The following is a 21,875-nucleotide window of genomic DNA, read 5'->3' on the forward strand; positions in this document are numbered from 1 at the left end:
ATATAATGCAACTGGAAAAGATAGAATGTACACAAACCTTACCTGTTAGAGGTGAGGTAACGAGACTATTTCCGAAAAACCCTCAACTCAAGACACAAACAGATTAAAAAAGAAGTAATGAAAGTACAAGAGACGATAGATAGTAAACAAAGCAGCAGATAATAAGTAGCATAGCAGTACTAGAACCAACTAATACTACCATCAAACTATAATTCACTGACCATATTATTATCTTGCGAGTTTTCTTCGTGAACTTTAGATTCCAAGACACAGTTATTCTTCATTTATAAGAACACAGTGACATAACCTATTGAAGAGGCAAAGATACAAGAGGTAATACTTCCCTTACCAATAAGTAAACCACCTCAAAACATCAACACGATGTCTCATCTAAAGACTCCAAATTTACGTAGACATATCACATCCAAGGAACTCCCATTCATGAAGACACCCCAAGAATAAGTATCAAACAGAAGTAAATAACACAACTGGAGGAGAAAGTAATTTGGCCAAACACAATCCATGCCAAAGGCTACATGTTAAAGTCATCGCGAAAGCAAGCACCGCGATAATTATCAGTCTCGAAATTGAAAATGAAGAGTCTTATCGAACATCCAACATTCCAAAAGTTTTATGTCCGGCAATTCAAGAGTAATAACTTACGCTACATCTAAAGCATCTAAAGTCCCAATCCATGCGTCCCCCAAGACCTAGTCCGTCATTTGTTCTTTTTACAAACCATAATTACATGGATGGCCCAATCGACCCTCCATAGCAAAATAACCTGCATAAATTAAGGACAAAATTATTACTACAATGTTCAACAAGGAAACTGGCAAATACAAAATGACCTGTACATCAAACATTTTAGCCAGTTCCAAATTAAACAGATCAATTTGGAAGAGCATCAAAATATTTACACAACAATCTCAACCGAGCAAGTATATTAAGCATTGTATAGCGACAGCTAATGAAGTTTCAAATAGTTCATCTTTTAATGGTAAAAAAAACGTTGAGATTATCATCCCAAATATCTGCAAGTAGAATCTGTGCATCATATGGGGCAAAGATTTAGATTATAAAGACCTAAATAAGAAGAATATAAACCAAGTTTATGTACATATAATTACCGTCCAAAGTTGTCACCAGCCTCCCTGACCGCCAGAGCTGTTTCCTTTGCCCCAAGAGCTGGTTGATTTACCCCATGCATCACTCGGTCCGTCGCTTGTTTCTTTTGGTTTGTTCACATTGTCCGTGTTGGATTTGTTTGCAGTCCAAGCTGTGCTCGCGTTTCCTGAACCAGTTCCCTGGTTCCAACTTGTTCCCTTGTCATTCTGAACCTCCTTTTCACCAACAGTTGTCTGCTGACCCCACCCTGACGAAGTACCTCCTGTAGTAGCAGTAGATGTTTTCCAACTATTTCCTTCAGTCTTCCAACTGCCACCACTTCCACTCGCATTCTTTTCGGAGTCGAATCCTTTCTTCCATCCACCATCATCAGCATTACCTCCTGTAGTAGTAGTTGATGCTTTCCAACTATTTCCTTGACTATTCCAACTGGTAGTACTAGCACCACTTCCACTCACATTCTTTTCAGAGTCGAATCCTTTCTTCCATCCACCATCATCAGCATTACCTGTACTATCAGCACTCTTCCAGCTGCCTTTGTTATTGTTATCTTGGCTCCAACTGCCCTTATTAGATTTCCATCCCTCAGCATCACTTCCAGAGCCTTTGCTCCAACTGTAGGGTTTATCTTCCTGCGAATCATTTCTATTCTGCCATTCACCACTTTCATCCCTCCTTCCACGCCCTCTACCACGAAATCCTCCCCCATCTGATCCTCTACCTCTAAAACTTCCTCTGTCCCCTCTACCTCGAAAACCTCCCCGACCTCCAAAGCCGCCACCATCTGAATCACCCCTACCTCCAAAGCCACCACCATCTGAACCACCCCTACCTCCATATCCACCCCTATCTGATCTACCACGGCCTCCCCTCCAACTACCACCTCTTCCCCTGTCACTGTAAGAATCAGATTGCTGGTTGTTGCCACCGAAGCCACTTCCAGAATTCCAGTTACTTTTGCTGCTCCAAGAATCTTGAGTTCCACCCGCATCATTAGTTCCACTCTTCCACGAATTACTTTGACCCCATCCGGTAGATGAACCTCCATCAGAAGTCTTTTTCCATGTATCATTTTGATTTTTTCCATTTCCATCTTGTTCGACTGCAGATTTGCTATTCCATGCAGAGTTGTTACCTTCTGACGCTTTCTGGGTAATCTTGTTGTCCCAACCAGCAGCTCCACCCACTTCACCAGATTTTTTGTCCCAATCAGACTGGTTTCCACCAGAACCTCCTACCTCCGTTGTGGCTGAATTTTTATTCCAACCAGAAGACCATCCATCGTTTGATGGTTTGGAAGCAGTCCAACCACCAGTGCTCTGGAAATCAGACGTTTGATTATTAGGACCACTGGCGTCTTCATTAAGATTTTTACCATGTTCCTGTGAATTACTCCAACTAGACTGGTTACCCTTAAATGCTACATTATTAGAATTATTATTATTATCTTCACCATCAGTAGTCCGGCTACTAGACCGTCCTTGATTAAAGGATCCTCCTCTACCACTTTGATCTCGACCTCCTCGCCAACCACCTCGTCCTCTCCTACCACCTGATCCACGACCTCCATCAAATTCTCTTGGCCTTCCCCAGCTTCCTCCTTCTTGGTCCGTACCACCACTATTCCCACTCTCACCTTCTTTCCAACCCCCTGCAGCTTCTTTACCCCAAGAAGATCCACCATCCTGTTTGCCCCAAGTAGATCTGGTATCTTCTCCCCCACCAGATCCAGCTTCCTTCTTATTCCAAGTAGATCCACCACTTCCTTTGTCCCAAGAAGTACCTCCAGCTGGCTTGGAGAAAGATCCATCGTCCTTTTTGTTCCAAGAAGAACCATCATCCTGCTTGCTCCAAGAGGTTTTGCTGTCATCAGCCTTGCTCCAACTAGATCCACCATCTTGTTTTTCCCCGACAGTCTCTGCATTTGCATCAGATTGCTTACCCCAAGAAGATCCACCGTTGCTTTTATTCCAAGAAGATCCAGAACCCTGCTGGTTAAAAGAGGTTTTGCTGTCTGGCTTACTCCAGCTAGATCCACCATCTTGCTTTTTCCAGTCATTATCTGCCTTTGCATCAGATTGCTTACCCCCCCAAGAGGATCCACCTTCACCTTCACTCTTCTTCCAAGAAGATCCAGCATCCTGCTGGCTCCACGAGGTTTTGCTATCTGGCTTATTTGATCCACCATCTTGCTTTTTCCATCCAGTTTCAGCATTTACATCCGATTGCTGACCCCAAGAAGATCCACCCGCTTGCTTACTTGAAGACGATCCACCATCACTTTTATTCCAAGAAGATCCGGCACCCTGCTGACTCCACGAGGTTTTGCTATCTGGCTTATTTGATCCACCATCTTGCTTTTTCCATCCAGTTTCAGCATTTGCATCCGATTGCTGACCCCAAGAAGATCCACCCACTTGCTTACTTGAAGGCGATCCACCATCACTTTTATTCCAAGAAGATCCGGCACCCTGCTGACTCCACGAGGTTTTGCTATCTGTCTTGTCCAATCCACCATCTTGTTTTTTCCAGTCAGTCTCTGCATTTGCATCAGATTGCTTACCCCAAGAAGATCCACCGTCCTGCTTGCCCCATGAGGTTTTGCCAGAATCATCATTATTCCCTTGTTTTTGCACAGAACTTCCCCAGGAATTATCTGTAATCTTCTCAGTGCTCTCTTGATGTGATTCAACCTTTTTGCCCCAGCCATCAGACGCACCACTAGTGGCACCAACAGCAGAAGTAGCTTTCGCCCAACCATCATCTTTCCCGGCGTCAGCAACAGTTCTATCACTACCTCCAGATGCACCCCATGATGCATTCCCGGTGTTACCCTCGGTGGCTGTAGCCCCTTGAGCCATCCAATCTGCCAGAAAGATAAAAGAAATAGGTGGTAAGTTCATACACAATTAAGTTAGAAACCTCAATAAATTTGTTAACTATGCTGAATCTCATCAACTGCACTACTCGACGCTAACCATTCAATAGTGCAGTAGATAGGTACTCTGTCTTCTAAATACAGAGTAAGTGCAACAAAGTGAAGAAAAGGATAAAAGTACAGACTCTACTTGTCAAAGGAAAAGTACAGATCTACAGAAAATTTGACATTAACTAACAATAGAGAAGAAAACTGAAAGCTAAACAAAATATAAGGCAAAAGAAGCCTCTGCAGTCGGATACATCCATGTAGAAGGGTATGTTCAAAAGCAGTAATAAATTTTGCATGCAGAAGAAGGTTATAATTGCCAGACATGGGTAGAACAGTTTGTCCTGTAAACCTGTCACAGGACCTCATGGAGTGGACTTGTTGAAGAGCATCTGAAAACTCAGAGACGATTACTTCAAAATATACACTTCTTAATGGGTAGTGGCATGCACAGATAAATTTGGGCAGGAGATACCCATCCCAATATAATTTGGAAGTAAATGCTAAAGCAAGGCACAACGTCACAAAGATGACAGGGATTATCTTTTAGGAGAAACTGTGAAGACTGGGAAATTAGGGGAGTCGCTAAGCTGCTGGAAAATCAGGAGGGAACAGAACATAAAAAAGATAGGAAGTACACTGTCAAGTATGGGTACAAAACTTTGTGCAACATGCAGAGTACTGTTACACAGTGACCTTGGAAGATACTCTGGAAGCCAAAGCACTAGTTAAGGTGAGTAGTTCTTGTTGGATAACTGCAAATGAAGCGTGTTTGACACAAACAGAACAACAAAGGGTGGGAATGGTGTTGTGCAGCAGAGGTTCCATGTGTGAGGAAAAGGCAAACTGCCAGAAAACTGTGGTGCATGATTTTCAGCTTATACAACCTAAAATGGGTAATGCAATCGATATGTGACGAACTGCTATGTCGCAGGAAGGAAGAGAATGCATAACAGAATAGGAAGACATGGATGACCATCCCTGCATGCATTTTTTTGGACTAGTTGGGTGGAAAAGGAACAGAAGATGCTTTGAAGGCTTAGTTAACTCAACACACAAACTTAGTCATGCTTATATCTTTTGGCTTTTGGTATAGAATGACAGATGTATGATGTTCCAACTCTTTACTTGAATTCGTCTGTGCTCACTAGGCTTTTGTTTTTGTATGTAACTGCACCTATTTGGTGCTTTTACTCTGAAATAAAAAGTACTACTCTCTATGCCCCAACGTATGTGGCACACTTTCCTTTTTAGTCCATCCCAGGAAAAATGTCACCTTTCTTTATTTGGCAATTATTTAATGGCACCATCCTTGCCTTTATTGGGTCCCACTTAACACTTTATTGTGAAGAAAAGTCAAAATTAAAAGTAAGCACTAAAGTGACTTTACGAAGGGAAATCTGGTAAATATAACAAAGTCTTCCCTTATTGTTTAAACTTCATGCCCGGTCAAACGGCGCCACATAAATTGGGATGGAGGGAGTACTACTCATTCAAGAAATGGAGCAAAATGCTCTTCTTACCGTCAGAACCATCCTGTGTTCCAAGCAGGTCAAAAGGTTTTGATGAATCACCATCAACCCTATAGTAATAAGTAACGAGTGTTAAAAGAAATCAAAATGTCAAAAAGTAATTGAAAGTTTCTCCTCGAATTTGTCCAGGTAAAGAAATTGTACCCAAGAGATACGACGGAACTCTTTGCATGAACTTCCGCAAGATGTTCAGATTTGACTACAAAGACAGACTCTTTTTAGTGACAATTTCCCATATAACATTAGAAGTCAAAGCAAGGAAATGTATGAACCTGTAAGAATTTTTTGCTGGGAATCAAGCTTTACTGTAACATCAGAACGTCGTATGGCTATTACACGACAAAGATATCCCTTCAAAGGCCCCACACGGATTCTCAGTGACTGCCCAACTGAAAACATTTCATTGTCATCCCCGCGCTTGACTGTGGAGAGAATAAAAACAGAAGTTAAAGGAATCAATATTTTAATTGTACGCAGTGTCTTGATCCGAGGCATCAATTAGAAAAAGAGCAGACTCCTAAAAAACATACAGCTGCTATTATCATCCTTCACTCTCCAAGATTTCTCAGGCGAAAGAGGGGATTTAGGTGATGATGAGAAATCTGCTAAACCTGAGGGACCAGGTTCACTTCCCTGGTTAAATAAAATATGCACAAAAATATTAGCGCAACAAATATGATTAGTTTAAAAAAAAACAAAAGTACAGACCTTCCCGTTCGATACACCACCACTGCTTGCAATTCTTTCACACATCTGACCTTTGACACAGAGATAACCATTATTATCCTGTTCACTTTGGTCATATAGGAAGACGACACCTCTGTAAATCTGCTTCACAGTTCCTTGTTTATCCTGCATTTATTAATCCCCCATTACATCATTTCAGAAGACTAATGAAAAATAAAATGATGTTACTCCATCCCTGAATAACAGTCCACCTTCCCAGGGGATAACCTAGTGGGGAAACAACCTTGGGAATCAAGGTTTGGGCCAGGAGAAGCATTAGTGAATTATTCTCATCTACCTAACCTTTGGTGGGCAGTGGTGGGAGATAGCAAGTCACTGGTGGATTAGATAAGTTGCGTGCGCACAAGTTGACTACACAACCATAATCATCCCAAAATAAAAAAAGGTCGAACCTTCAAGGAACCATCCAAAACTCTAACCACATCACCGATTGAAATGACATTAGTTAGCTGGTCTTTCACAGTGAATAGCTTCTTATCAAAAGATGCACGCTTCAATTCACGCAGTTGAATGCTCACTACCACAGGTCTCTCTGATCCATATTTCATGATCTGAGAAATAATCACTTTAAAATAAGATATCATTCACCCAAAGCAAAATAAAGCCGATAGATACGAATCGAATATACCTTAAAGCTATCATCTTTCTCCTTGCCAATAATAATGCCAAAATCATTCCTACTGTAAAAGCACATAAGAACTTTTAAGCAAAAACGGCAAATACCGGGGGGGGATTCCAAATTGGTGAACAGTAAGAGACGAAACCTACCCAAAAAATACAAGATCATCTACTTCAAAATTGTTTTCCATACTAGAGCTTGAAGAACTCTCCCCTTTCTCACCTCCTTTCTGACCAACCTTAAAATCATTTGTATTTCTCTTTTTCTTCCGATCACCATAAAGCTGGGTAAGCCAGTCTACATCCTGGGGTTCATCATTACTAGAAGGTTCAAACTTCAGGAGTTCAGCTTCAGTAGGCATTACACCCCAATAGCTCAATGAATCAGTCCCCACTTTTTTGTATAAATAACCATCCTTCAGCATCTTTCCATCAAGAATTTCAAACATTAGGTTTGTATCCCGATCTTTACGGTACTGGATTAGAGGCCGAAAGTCTCTGCAGTTAAATTACGGCAAAACATCAATACTTGCAACCTATTATATTGGAATAGTAACAAATGGAGTATGGTATTACTCGAGCTCTGTAGAGCTAATTAGTCTTGGTGCTGGAATAACTCCCTTCTTGGCAGCAACTCCTCCACCCTATAAATTTTAAAAACTCAGCTATCTGAGTAAGCTGAAAGTAAAAAATGAAAAGGTATGGAAACATAAATATGCTACATACTTTGAACAGTCTCAAACAAAACAAATGTACAATATTAGAAGTCTATGAATACTAAAGTATAGAGATGTTTTACGATCAACTTAAACCGTGACTTAAAATTAGGAATTAAAATCTCCACCAGTCAAATAAAAACCATAAACCCAGGTGAAAATGTACTTATAACAATTCCCAGTTAGAGAAAACAACAGTGATAACAACCAATAATTCCCTGCATTTTTGCACTCTCATTTGAGACCTTCACATGGACAGCTCTCAGAAGAGCCTGTCTAACTCAAGACAACCTTTCTACAAGGAAATTCCAGCTAGTATAGATGTTACATGTGCCAGCACAGCTCAAAACCATTCAATCACCAGTCCTTCACTACCCAGTAGCTGCGGGCATGATATGCCTGCATGCATCTTTTGGTGTCTTTGGCAAGAGAGGAATCACAATGTTTTGATGACATTTCAACCCTTACCCACTTTTTGAAGTCAAAAGCATACTATACCTCTTTAGTTGGAGAAATCTCACCCCTGTACATAATCTTGGCTCCTACCTTAAGATTTTTATCAGTTTACTAACTTTAGCTCAACCCCATATGTTTTAGGTTTTTTTCTTTAGCTCCCTGTCCTTAGAAACGCACTGTACAGAAGCTAACATATGCTTCTTCTGTAATTTTGCATCTCCTTGATGCAACTAATGAAATACCTTACTTCCATCAAAAAGATGTTCAGCTCTTGCAAAGAGGAAATCCAAAGCCCTTAAAAATGTATTCTAAGAAGACTAGTCAAATTATAATTTATAGGTGTATTGATGATAACCAGCATTTTTTTATCAGCGAGGATGATAACCAGCTTTTATGTAGCGGACTGCAGACGATATATATAAGCCTAAGCTAAATGAAAGTAGATTAATAAGATGTAAATCTGGATTGCTAAGTGCATAATTAGCTAAAAACTTATAAGTGCTTAGTCAAAATCAAGCATATATACTAATAGAGCATAGGAGCAAACATTAAAACAAAGAGAAGAGGAAGTACATTACTTTGATCTAAAATCGTAATATAATACAAAAAAATTAGAAGTATCTTCATCGTGCAGTGCAGGAAATACTCAAATCAGAACCACCAATTAAGTACAAATGCACAAGACTAACAGCTCCAACAAGATGTGCATTTCTTAGAAAGTTGAGGTCAAATAACCAAAGCACAATTACCCAGAATACACGGGCAGCACCGTCCCTCCCTCCCCAGGTTTTTTCTCTTCCTTTTACTTCTGTTTCTTTTTGGGATGGGTAAGTGAAGAGAAGAAGGGAGTAGCATGTTATGGGAAGTAGCATGTTATGCATCATATTGAAAGAGTTATTAACATTAACAAAAACATAAAATAATTCTGAAAATCGAATATAAATTATTACAAATTTGTCAGCAATGGCTTGTAAGTCTACTCTTGGAATCAGCTTCACTGTCACTTTCTTCCGCGAATCATTCACTGCCACAACCTACAGACCACGATGAAACAGTTAGCAAGCACATAAAAGAAGGTGATTCATTATTGTTGCACTTGCATAACTTCTTAGACAAGTAAACTGAGGCCAATAAGCAGCATACATCATATTGCATTTACATGTACAATAAGAGAGATTAAATAGCAGCCAGCAGATGAAATTAATAGTACCTGTGCTAGATCACCCTTGTATATTCCACTTTTGACACGTGCCCACATGCCCTCAGAAATCCCACTAGACTTCTTCCGGACAGCAATCAAATGAGAAACTTCATTCAGTGGAACAGGTGCCACTCTAGTTGAATATATACTACAAAGGCCTTTACATGCCTATACAAGCAGCTCGGTTTAGTCAGTTTAGAATGTCATTAAAGAATACTTTATCAAAAAGAACAAAAAATCAGTAACGAATGATCAGACTTCCACAGAAGCATCAAGGCCAGTTCAAGACCTAAGAATGTCATGATAAAGAAAAAAAAAAGTAGGACCTCGTAAATGTCACATTGTTTGTCAGACTCGATATAAATATATCCCTTCACATGATCAAGTGCAAAAGCGGATATTATCTGCAGCTTTGTTCCTAAAGCAAGCAAGTCTATATACTTCTGCATAAGACAGAAAGCTGAGTGCCTCTCTCTTCCAACCTATTGAACAACGCAAATACAAAAAATAAAGTAACATAAGCTGTAAAACTAGAATGACAGTAGGAAAGAACTAAATGACAACAATCTGACAAATATGTATGACTGGCTTTTCACTTCGATGTCAATTACTATACCGTGCATTTAACTTTCCATATAGTTGGATCCTTGAGAGAAGGCACAAGTGTCTCCTGCTCAGACTGTCTCTTCCTCTCATCAGTATCTTCTGCATAGGTAACAAAACTAGAACCTGGTTTATAACGCTCCCTTAACATCCGCTCTAGCTCTTCTCCATCCATCTCCTCCTCTTTGATCACTGGGGGTTGGGGTGTTCTCACAGGTTCATTCTTGATTTCAACATTACTTCCAAATTCTTCTTCAAGCAAATCTGTTTTTTACACCAAAGGGAGAACCACATTGATAAGATAAACAAACTCAAAATAGTTCTGGCACAGTGTACCTACCAAAAATAATAGTAACTCACTCCCCCCTTCCCTGATCACCCTGTGCAAATAAAAAAATGTTAAGCTCAGGTGCCGTGCTTATCTTGCCGCATTTATTAGGCCTAAACTGCTTATAGTTTAATCTAGAAGGAAGGTACGTTGGCTTATAAGCTCTCTTATTCTTCTTTTTTGCAACTTAGGCAATGCTGTTATTGTTAGAACAAGAAGCACATGATTCTATCATGTTTTGATTACACTTCTTTTGAGCAGAGGGTCTATTGGAAACAAGACTCTCTACCCCCACATCCACAAAGGTAGGGGTAAGGTCTGCATACATCCTACTCTCCCCAGACCCTACTTGTGGGATTACATCGGGCACGTTGTTGTTGTTGATCAGTAAGAGTTGAATCTATAGAGATAATATAAAAAATAAAAAATAAAAAGTAAAAAGTAAAAATCGAGAGGCAGCATTGACCAGCGTACAATTTGAAAATGGATAATCAGAGAGGTAATACACAACAAGCACCTGTACAGAGAAGATTGAGATAAATCAAGCTAGCAGCAATGAATATGAGCTGCTTATAAGTATGAAGCTTAATATAAGAAAGAATAATATATTAATTGTTCTAGGCCAAGAGAATTATGGTATTGGGGAGCTGTTGCTTAAAATACGCTCCTGTTTCCCTTTTATATAAATAATACACACAAAAGATGTCAATCAAAAGAAAACAGATAATCAACCACGCCTTGGACCGTGCATCTTCAAGGAATGTAAAATATAAATAGATTTGTCAAATATAATTTTTTTCCTTGTACGTACTATGTAGGGTACTGTCTAAACAACAGTCACTGAGAAACATAAAATGATTTACAATCAAAAATACAAATTAAAAAGGAAAAAAACCAGAATCAGTACAAGACTGTGGTTTTGCTTAACATCGGCTTTTAGAACCCAAGTTTACTACAGAAAAGTGAATCCCGTTCAAACAAATAACTTCCAAGATCGCATAATGAAACCTACATATATTCCTTTTCTCTTTGTTCATTTGCTATAAGGCAACAAAATCAGTAAATTTTAAACAAGACCTCCATGCTAAGTTAATTGGTGAAACCAAACAAAGAATGAACAAAAATATTACACCAATGGGTGCAATTTCAGAATAATTTTTCAACAGCAAATTTTAGCTTTAAAAGCCTAAGTTCTCAAAAAGCTCATAAGAACCTCAAACATGCAAAAAAAACACAAGTACGTGAAAACACATACTAGCATAGCCTATTACACAAACAGATTCACCAAAATCCCTAATTTCTCAGTCATTTTTCTGAATTATCCAAAACACAAACATACAGAACAAAGCAAAAAAGGAATTAGGTTACTGATATGCTGTCTCGTATACCTTCAAGCAACTTTTTACAGCTAATCCTTCAAAATGCTCAAATCCTAAAACCTTTGTCTTACCTCAAACATGCATAAGAAAACCACAAGTGTGTAAACATGCATACGAAGCCTACTACATAAATAGATTCGCCAAAATCCCTAATTTCTCATCAGATTTTTGTGTTATCCAAGACGCGATTACATAGAACAAATCAAAGAGGAACAAGGTCACTGCTATGCTATCTCGTATACTTACAAACAACTTTTTACAGGTAATCCTTCAAAAGCTTAAAGTCTTAAAACCTTTATTTAAACCTCAAACATGCAAATGAGCAGTCAAAAAAATCTATGACAATGCAGACCGGTTACACAAACAGATTTACCAAAAATCCCTAATTTCTCAGACAGTTGTCTGAATTATCCAATACGCGAATATACAGAACAAAGCAAAAAGGAACTAGATCACTGCTATGCCGTCTTATATACCTTCAAACAATATTTTACAGCTAATCCTTCAAAATCCTCGACTCTGAAAACCTTTATCTAACCACAAACATGCAAACAAATAGTCAAAAAAATCTACAGCAATGCAGACCAGTATAGCTTTAAACCAACCGATTTACTGAAAATCCCTAATTTCTCAGTCATTTCCGCTAGACATTCAAAATCTGAAAAGGAGTTGAGTGTCAGCTGTAACGTATACCTTCGTCGAAGAAATCAGAGTCACTGAAATCAAAATCAGAGTCGTCGTCGTCGTCGTCATCGACCTCGTAAGCAACGTCGTCGACGAACTGAAGAACACTGCGATCTTTTCTTTTCCGGCCACCGGTTTTATCGTCATCGAAGTCGTCGCTGGAGTTACGCTTTCGTTTTCCGGCCGACGACGAGGCTTTGCCGTCGGTGACTTTTTCCTTACCCTTTTGTAAGACCGATTTTCTCCCCATTTTTGCTTCTACAGCATCACAGAGAGAGTGTGAGAAAGAAAGTGAAACGATGAAATCACTGAAATGACACGTCTAATATTTCCCAAAACACTTTTATATTAGGGGTTAATTTTTTGATAAATTATGAATTATTTTTATTTTGTATTTGGCAATAAAAAAAACGACAGTCCGATATACTAATTTCTTGTTTGTAAAGGGATCGGATGCCAAGGATTTGTTGTCTGACAGCTCGATGTATTAGGGTTTTGTTATATGCGGTGGATTTGAAAAACAATCAAATTGTAAAGGTTTATTGTTTGACAGCTCGATGCACTAAGTTTTGTCATAGAACGGATTTGAAAAAGAATCGAACTGCAAAGATTTATTGTGTTACAACCCATGCGGCCCGTGTGAATCAAATATTGTATTGATGATTCACACGGTTTTCTACCATATATAGTTCAATTTCATTGTTTTTACTTAATTCTTAAGTTAAGAGAAGATCAGAAATTGTTGAAAAAACAACAAAAACTTGATAATTACGTATTTATAAAATACCGTCTCTAATGCACAATTCAATACTAAGTTATTGTTATGGATTGAATTTGAAAAAGGACCGAACTATAAAAATTTATTGAATAACGGCCCGATGCACTAAGTTCTTATTATGCGTTAAATTTGAGAAAGGACAACAAGAATTTATTGTATTTGCATTTCAGCAAACTTAGCTTAAGATTTTTTATTTGAAATTAATCTATATCTAAAAAATACATATTATATTGTATTACATGTGGGATAATAATATAGAGATTAGTAAGTATGAGATAAGAATAAGAAAAATATTTTTTTCTCTTTACCTAAAGTTTTTAGGGAATAATATTATTAGCATTCAAAAATAAGAGTTTATTCTAATTTTGTTCTGTTTAATTCAAATGTGTAGTTCTTATTACTTATACATTCATTTTTAGTTCAATGAATCGTAAAAATCTATCCATTAAATAACCTCGTCATTATTTAATATTAGTGAAATAGACCGCGCTTCGCGCGGTCATAAAATATCTTATTAGATACATAAATTTTTTTAATACCTAAATATAGAAAAAGGTTTGATAAATTAAAAATCATGATTCTATGTTTGATAAAATAAAAATCATGATTCTATGTCTTTATTTAAGCATATTTAATGTTTTAAATGCTAATAAAGACTATTATAAAAAATAAAAATAAAAACTTGTAAAAGTCACTACAAAGAAATTATCAGAAATTTTAGATATTGTTTCCAACTTGAACTTTCACACTTAAGTGACAATTTTCTTTCATCACATGCAACAAAATTTATCTTATTCTCTTCAATATATATAGTGGAGGAATATTGTCTAGCATTTCTAAAAAAAATTGGGGTTCACATTCTCTTAATTTCAAAAAATATAACTCAATTTACATTTAAAAATTTAAACCTTTGAATTCTCACCCAAATGCATTATGCATATTTATGTGTAGAGTTGTAACTACTAATGGACGAAAACACATTAAATCAACAAACATTACTTCCATAGCTCCATGTCACTTCTCAATAAACATTCGCTTCCTAATAATATATGTAATATCAACAACATAAATCATTGATAATCGTCATAAGTAAGTTAACATCTAATTTAACGTGTGTGATAATTTTTTTTAAAAATAAAATGTAAATCTTGATCCTATATATATATATATATATAGATTGATATTGTAATCTCATTATTAACTTATTACCAAATTATTTGAATTTTGATTTGGCAAGCCAAATTTCAGACACAAGCTTTTAATTTAAAGCAACTAAACTTGCACAAGAAATAATAAATTAGGGGAACTTTCACAAATAGTCATTAAAATAATTTTAATTATAATGACTATAGTTATAGTTTGCTAATTACAATTTGTAACTACATGTTAGAGGGAGGAGAGAGACGAGCGAGAGAGTGGAGAGAAGTGAGTTGTATATGTATATATGTCGAATTGTATATGTATATTTGCCAGATAATTGTATATATGTAACTGGTATACATATATATTTATATAACTGGCGAGCGATATTGGGAGAGGAAGGAGAGAGGCGAGCGAGATAGGGAGAGAGTAGAGAGAGGGGAGAGAATGGAGAGAGGCAATTGCATATTTATATATGTCATATAATTGTATATGTATAATTTGTTTTTGTATATGTATAAGCGGGGAGAGAGGCGAGAGGCGCGCATAATTACAAAAATTGAGTTGCGAGCCGTAATTATTTCAAACTATAACTATGTTAGCTAATTAACTAATATATATTTACTTATCCACGTAATTTTCCCTAAATTATTTGACTATGATTTAAACAAGAGTTTTGAAATAGGCTATACGCGCACTTTACCCTTATTCCCAAGAATTAAATAAACAACACTAAATAATTGGGTATGAAAAAGGGGCAATGGATAAATAGTAGGATCATTATTTTAAGAAGTTAAAGTTACTATAAGTTACTTAAAATTTAGCCATTTTTAGAATCAACATTAAATATACGGGATTGGAGTTTAAAATTATAGGCATGAACTTTCAAGTTCAGCCCTTCGTGTCTAAAGTTAAAATTAGGGATCACAATGGGGCAGGACGGATGCAGGGCGGAGTGGATTTAAGGCTATGCGAGGCGGGGCTGATTTAAGGTTGTGTGGGGCGGGTGAGATGTGGAGCGGATTGAGGTGGATTTTTTAAAACTAATGCAAGGCGGGGCATGTTGTGGGTATATGTGACTTTATGTGGGTTCAAACTTAATTTTAACTTTTTTATATGTTATAAGAGTGATAAAATATTATTTATTAAGATAATCTCTTTTAAAGCTACTAAAATATTCAAGATAGTAAATTAAAATGGTTCAATAAAAAATAATGCAATTTCTTACATGTTTCCCAATTGACCTCTAAAAAATAAAATTTTAAGTCACTATCTTATTAAACTAATACAACTTAATGAAAAAAGAACTATTTTATGAATTTTATTTTTAATATCAAATTTAACTAGAAAAAAAATATTTAAAAAATTATGCAGGGTGGGGGGGGGGAGGTTGAAGATGAAAAAAGTTGTTATGTGGGCGGGGCAAATTAAAAATTTTGTGGGTTAAGCTCAATCCTCCCCGCCCCCACCCCGCACCGCCTCATTGCCATCCTTGGTTAAAATTGTCAAAGTTAGATCAAAATCTAGTTGAAATTATCTAAGTCAAAATCAAAATTCAGTTAAAATTGTCAAACTTTAGATCTGATAACTTGACAACTGAAGTTAAGTATTTGAAAATTTCATTTTAGATGAAAAATTGAAGTTCGAAACTTCTAAATCAAAACTTTGATATTAAAAATTTACAATTCTAAACTGAAATTTCTGAGTATAAATTATTTCATATCAATCACTATTCATATCTTACGAAATTCAAATATATTTTTTCCCAAACTAAAGTTCGTTTTTCTTTGCATTTTTTTTAAAAACTTTCTTCATCTATAATTGCTAGTAGGCTAAGCTTATATATGTTGTACATAAAAAAGGGAGACAAATAGAATTGTTTGTCACATTGCTAGTTCTTAAGCACATCACCATTCACCATTTCACCAAGGAAGACAAGAGCAACAAAAGGTTTTGTATCAAATTGACCTCTTTAGGCTATAATTTAAATACTTTCTGAAAATTGACTAGACTTTAAATAATACATACATGAGTACAATTCATAAATAGTTATTTTTCAGATAATGTAATTAAAAGATAATAATTATGAACAAATATAATTGAAACATCAATTCTATTAAAATTGACCCACATTTTAGAATGCTACCAAAATTATCTATATTGACAACTCGTTTTTCCTAAGCGTTTTGAAAAGAAAAACGTTAAAGATTTTAGGGAAAATTTTGCATTAAACTATTAGTTCAAAATAAATGTCATAGCAATAGTTTCAATTAATTCTAATTCATAGCAAACACTTTGCCATTCAGAGAATCTCGCTCGCCATGCTGAAATCTCGCTCGCCTCTCTAACTTTATACAAACACAAATGTATAAAATGTGTTTGTGTTTGTATAAAGCAAGAGAGAATTGTATATACAAATACAAATACATATCTTTTCGTCCTATACACTTATAATTATACAAATACAGATCTTCTCCTGCCCAGTTCTCTTTTGTCTTTCTTTCTTTCTCGTTTTATACAACACAATGTATAATTTGTGTTGTCTAAAACGAGAGAGATTTGGTATACAAATACTTTATTCGATTCAATTGTATACAAATTTAAATTTTATGCAAATGTACAAACATAATCATTGATACATATACATAGTAGTTACATATATACAATTATCTAACTAATATACATATACAATGTTGTGCTTTTATACAAACGAGATGTCTGCCTGCGATTTTACAAATCAGATACTCCATAACAAACTATGTTTGCTATGGAGCACAAATAACAACATTGTAGCTATAGACCACTAATATGATTTTTATGCTTGCTATTCCTAAAATTTTGCACAAGATTTTATCATGAACATTGCCGTTGGTGTTGGGCTGTTGTTGTAGCCCATACTAGTCCAATGAGATTGTCCACAACATGTTACAAGGTTTAGAAGAGTTCAAAAACTTAAACGTGAAGTAAATTGGAGTTAAATTTCAAATCATGAATTTTCGATATTATTAGCTATTTGGATTGAATGATTACTACTCATTCACATTGAATGTTTACGCTAAATACGTAGTCAGAAATTAAATGAGATACATATTACAAATTAATCAAATTAAGTGAATAATATATGTATACACATTATATATATCGTGTATTCATTGATTTTATATAAACTTTAAATGTGTATAAATTAATGTTTACAGTGTAATATCGAATACCATGAGAAATTTCAACAGTCTCTATTAATGAAACGATTGATAAAAACTTCACAAATTATTGAAATCAAGATTAAAACATTGGTAGTGATAGTTTAAAGTTAAAAAGGAAAAGAAAAAGAAAGTATACGTATGAAGAAAATCCAAATAATTTGGACTCTTCAAAATTAAGTAATATATTGACAGAAGCTATTTTGAGGTATTTCCAGAAAAAGAAAATAACCCAATAACACTTTTTATCAAAAAGATTATTTTTGACCTACTCCATTTTCTTTTGAAACTTTTCATCTTTACACAAATTTGCCAATCGGATTCACCGCTTACTTTTTCATAGTTTGTATACATAATTTATATATTGATTATATATGGATATACACATAATATATATAGAGATTATACATTTGATTGTAAAAGCAAAACAAAAATTTGAAGCTTATGAGTTCATGATCCTAAGCTAATAATTCCTACTAAATAAATTTCTGAAAATATATATAATGTTTGAACCACACAATTATTGTAATTTAATCAAGTAGTTATATGAACGATTATCAAGATTAATAATTAATTATAAAATACAATATAAGAAAGAGTAAGAGTTGCACTAGGAGAAGGTAAATTCCAATGGGTCAATAAAATATGCACCAATAAATATTTCACATATAGTTTTACCATATGAAATCATACAAAATAAAACTAAAAATTAAGTTGAGAAAAAAAACTAGTTTTTTTTTTTTTTGGAATAATTTCCAAACTATAACTCAGTTTTTGAATTCACAATATATACTTATTTTTCAGCAGGAGAAATCATCTTCATCTCCTTTTCATTTGCTTCCATTTGATCTCTAAACCTTTTATAAATATCACTCTTGTAATACTCCATAGTTCTCTTAACCAAAATCAAAGAAACAAGAGCTCCAAATAAATTAACACAAGCTAATATGATAAAAGAATTTCTGTAACATTGTTTACCAATGCAAGTCAATTCTTTCACCATTAATCTTGTCAACCCTTTACTTTGTAGTTGCTTCAATGCTTCTTTATCATATAGTCTCCCTACAACTTGCACATTCAATATGTACGATCCAAGTGGACTAGCCAATTGACCACAATTGAACAACGTTGAGTAATACTTCAGTCCAAAGAGCTCTGATATTATGATGAAAAGAAGAGTCAATTGGACACCAAAAGAGAAGCCTATAAGTAATGATGCCACGTAGACTGAACCGGAGAATGGGAATGCAATGATGAGATCGCCTATAGTGGGCAAGATGAGAGCTAAGGTCATCATTAGTGTGCGAGGGACTTTCCACTTTAAGAGAAGTTTTTCTGAGATGAATCCTGAGCAAACCCTACCAAAATAGTTCCATATACTCATTAGGGACACAAATGTGCTAATGGTATGTTGTGGATACCCTAAGGACTCACCAATTTGTCCTAAATTATCTATTGATGTTAAACTACACCCTAGTCCACAAAAAGTTGCCACAAATAAAATCAACATGTCTATACTCAATAAGGCTTGTAATATGGTATAATCCTCACCCCTTTTTGGCTTCTTGAATATGTCACTAAAACATCCAACCTCCTCCTTCTCTTGTATTTTCACCATGGAAGAATATTCCGGCAACTCGATTTCCGACACCGGCAAAGGAGGTTCTTCAACAATAACCCTAGAAGGTACACTTTCCAATTCTTTCTTTTTCAACTTCCAACTTGTATACTCCTCCCTTATTGCAACAAAAAATGGACAAAATAACACCACACAAACTATAGTGGCACATGCAACATAACCAATGTGTGAGAAATCAATGTACTTTTGTGCAATTGTCATCCCCATCAATAACAAAGCCAATATAATTGATATTACAAGAGTCACATTAAATACTTTCACCTCATTAGGATGTCTAGAAAATTTCTTCTCCCTAATACTAAATATGAAAATCATCGATAAGAGTGCAGGTAGCCAAGCAATTAAAAGTATCAACGACTTCGAATCATTACCATAAATAGCCAAATAAAGTTGTGTAAATATTGCACCACTTAACCCTACAAAACCCTTCATTAATCCCAACATCATCCCTCGACTATGTGGGAAATTTTTAACACATGTAACAAGTGAACCAGTATTAGCAAAATTTTGTGAATTTGCACCTATACATATGTACATACACATATGCCATATTTTAGGTGTTGCAATTTTTTTGGTCACGGCTAGCCATATTAAAAAATATCCACTTAAATTCATTAGTGATCCGATTAAAAGAACGAACCAAGTAGGCGTTACCTCGGCTAAAAGACCAGAAAGGACACCAACATTAGCACCCAAATCTTTGAATGTACTAAGAAGATTGAGGGTAGTTTGGTCATATCCAAGGGTCGATTTTATAGTTTTCGAATAAACACCAAATAAATATGTTGCACCTGCACCAGCCATGATCAAGTATGAAGCAAACATCATGAACCATCGTCCACGAAGAAATTGCAAAGTAAAATTGCATAATTTAAAATCATGAGACATATTTTTGATAATTTTTTATTTTTTTTGAAGTGTTTAAACTATGGTGTTATGAGTTATATAGAGGTTTTATTTATGGGAATTTTGTGTATATAGGATGTTACTTGTTAGTTCTATTAAGGATAAAATACTTATAAGCGTTATGTAGTGTAATTTGGTTAGAAGAGGGAAATAATTAAAGAGTCATTATATATTTATGTTAATTCTATTATTGGATAAAAGGTTAAAGTTGATATAGTTTTTGAGTTTATGGAGTCTTTGGTATAAATAAGATATTATTTGATTTGGAAAAGATATCAATTATTCATGTTTGACATGAAGTGTTATTGGATATTTACGTAAAATAATCATAATTATATTAATTTGTTGATTTTACGTCGAATTATATTAATTATTAATTTAAGTCTATTAAAAATTAACAGTCGATTTCCTACAAAACCTTATAAATATAAGAATAAGGTCTGATATATTATACTTTGTCGATAAGTATTTACATATTCATGAAGTATATGTATATAAATATTTTAATATGGTTAAATAATTTATCTTTTTATTTTATTTCTTAATTAGTAAATTAAATTACTTGATTTGGTATTTAATTAACGGGGGTAAATAAATATTTTTTCTATGAATAGTGTCGTACACATGCACAAATTGCTTAGAAGGACTAATTATTCATGGAGTATAACTCCTTTTTTCCTCTAAAAATTAGGGATTGCTATAGTTTTGGACCAGTATCCTTTAAATTAGGGAATTTAATATTCAACAAATTTACTACCATGAAAGAATAAGAAGTGTGCCATAAGAATTTAAAATTTATGAGTTCAATATATTTTAATTTATTTTTTAAAAATTATATGTGATGCTTATCATAAATTTTTTATTGATAATTATCTTACAAGTGATAAAATACTATACATATAGTCATAAATTAAAAATATATCGCTTAATCATATGATTAAATGATAAAAAATTCATTTGCTACATCACAAAGAATGAAGATAAACAAATCAGGGCCGGATGAGCCCAGGATTCATCTAAATCTATAATTTTTGATACATAATATAATTAAATATTTTATATAAAATTTAATAAATATTAAATATGAATCCATAATTTTAACGGTACAAGAAGTTCTACTGTTTTTTTTTTAAAGATCAAATAGATGGAATAAGGCTACGCTATAACAAAAAAGACATTAAGTGGTAATAGAGATTAATATTTATTATCGCAAAAATATTTAGCGGTAATTGAGTTAATATCATTGCAGTCAGAGTCGCTAAAATTTTAAGCGGCAATTATATATAGAAAGTGTTAATATCGTTCCATTCAGAGTCGCTAAAATTTTTAGCAATATTTATATATAAAGTGATAGTTATAAATTGCACATTATATTATTGTCACAAAATATATAATAACGACAATTATATTATTGTCCTTAATTAAGTTATAGTGGTACCTAATGAAATGCAAAGTTATTGGTGATCCTCTTGAAGGGAGGGGACCTCGTTCCTAAAAAAGAAACTTCCTACTTGCCCCCGCTCCCTTAATAAAGACGGATAAGAAAAAGTTCGAATTAGGGCTACTTCAAAAAAAAAAATACTTAGAAGGGTTGTATTAAAAAAAATTATTTAAAAAAAAAATTAAATTTAAAACTTCTGATTACGACGAAAAACAGAATATTCATCACCTATCAAAGTTGATTAGTTATTTATGAGTCACATTTATTGCACCTGAAAGTTGGCATGCCTAAATGCTACGTACTCATAATTAATTATACTTGTCCAGCACTTGAAAGTGAGAGCCTCCAAAAATGAATGGTGAAATATCAAAATTGATATATCAATACAATACATTGAATTTGATTTCTTTGTCATACAACTCAAGTTTTCAGAGCTTGAAATTGAGATAGATC

At 34.8% G+C, this 21,875-nt stretch overlaps 3 protein-coding genes across 4 annotated transcripts in view; 1 reads left to right on the forward strand and 2 right to left on the reverse strand.

Annotated features, from left to right (window-relative positions):
• Positions 1-521: 521 nt before the first annotated feature.
• LOC125837011 (protein RNA-directed DNA methylation 3) lies at positions 522-12,633 on the reverse strand. The gene is made up of 16 exons (XM_049516144.1): positions 12,328-12,633; positions 9,941-10,191; positions 9,651-9,806; positions 9,334-9,492; positions 9,074-9,157; positions 7,528-7,595; positions 7,102-7,449; positions 6,962-7,013; positions 6,726-6,884; positions 6,295-6,438; positions 6,117-6,219; positions 5,859-6,008; positions 5,731-5,785; positions 5,578-5,636; positions 1,131-3,994; positions 522-784 (listed from the first exon to the last, which is right to left on the reverse strand). Exons 1-15 carry the CDS (start codon positions 12,566-12,568, stop codon positions 1,143-1,145), a joined length of 4,881 nt encoding a protein of 1,626 aa, XP_049372101.1. The 5' UTR covers positions 12,569-12,633; the 3' UTR covers positions 522-784; positions 1,131-1,142.
• LOC125837043 (uncharacterized) overlaps positions 8,699-21,875 on the forward strand; it is a 142,092-nt gene continuing 128,915 nt past the window's right edge. For both annotated transcript variants that reach the window (XM_049516180.1, XM_049516183.1), the window contains exon 1: positions 8,699-8,710. The gene's annotated coding sequence lies outside the window, so the exon portion shown is untranslated. The remainder of the gene's footprint in view (positions 8,711-21,875) is intronic.
• LOC125836973 (protein NUCLEAR FUSION DEFECTIVE 4-like) lies at positions 18,230-19,963 on the reverse strand. The gene has a single exon (XM_049516115.1). The coding sequence runs from the start codon at positions 19,961-19,963 to the stop codon at positions 18,230-18,232; it is 1,734 nt and encodes a 577-aa protein (XP_049372072.1).

This window comes from Solanum verrucosum, unplaced genomic scaffold, assembly GCF_900185275.1.
Source record: "Solanum verrucosum unplaced genomic scaffold, falcon-dt-bn FXZP01000165.1, whole genome shotgun sequence".
NCBI classification, from domain to species: Eukaryota; Viridiplantae; Streptophyta; class Magnoliopsida; order Solanales; family Solanaceae; genus Solanum; species Solanum verrucosum.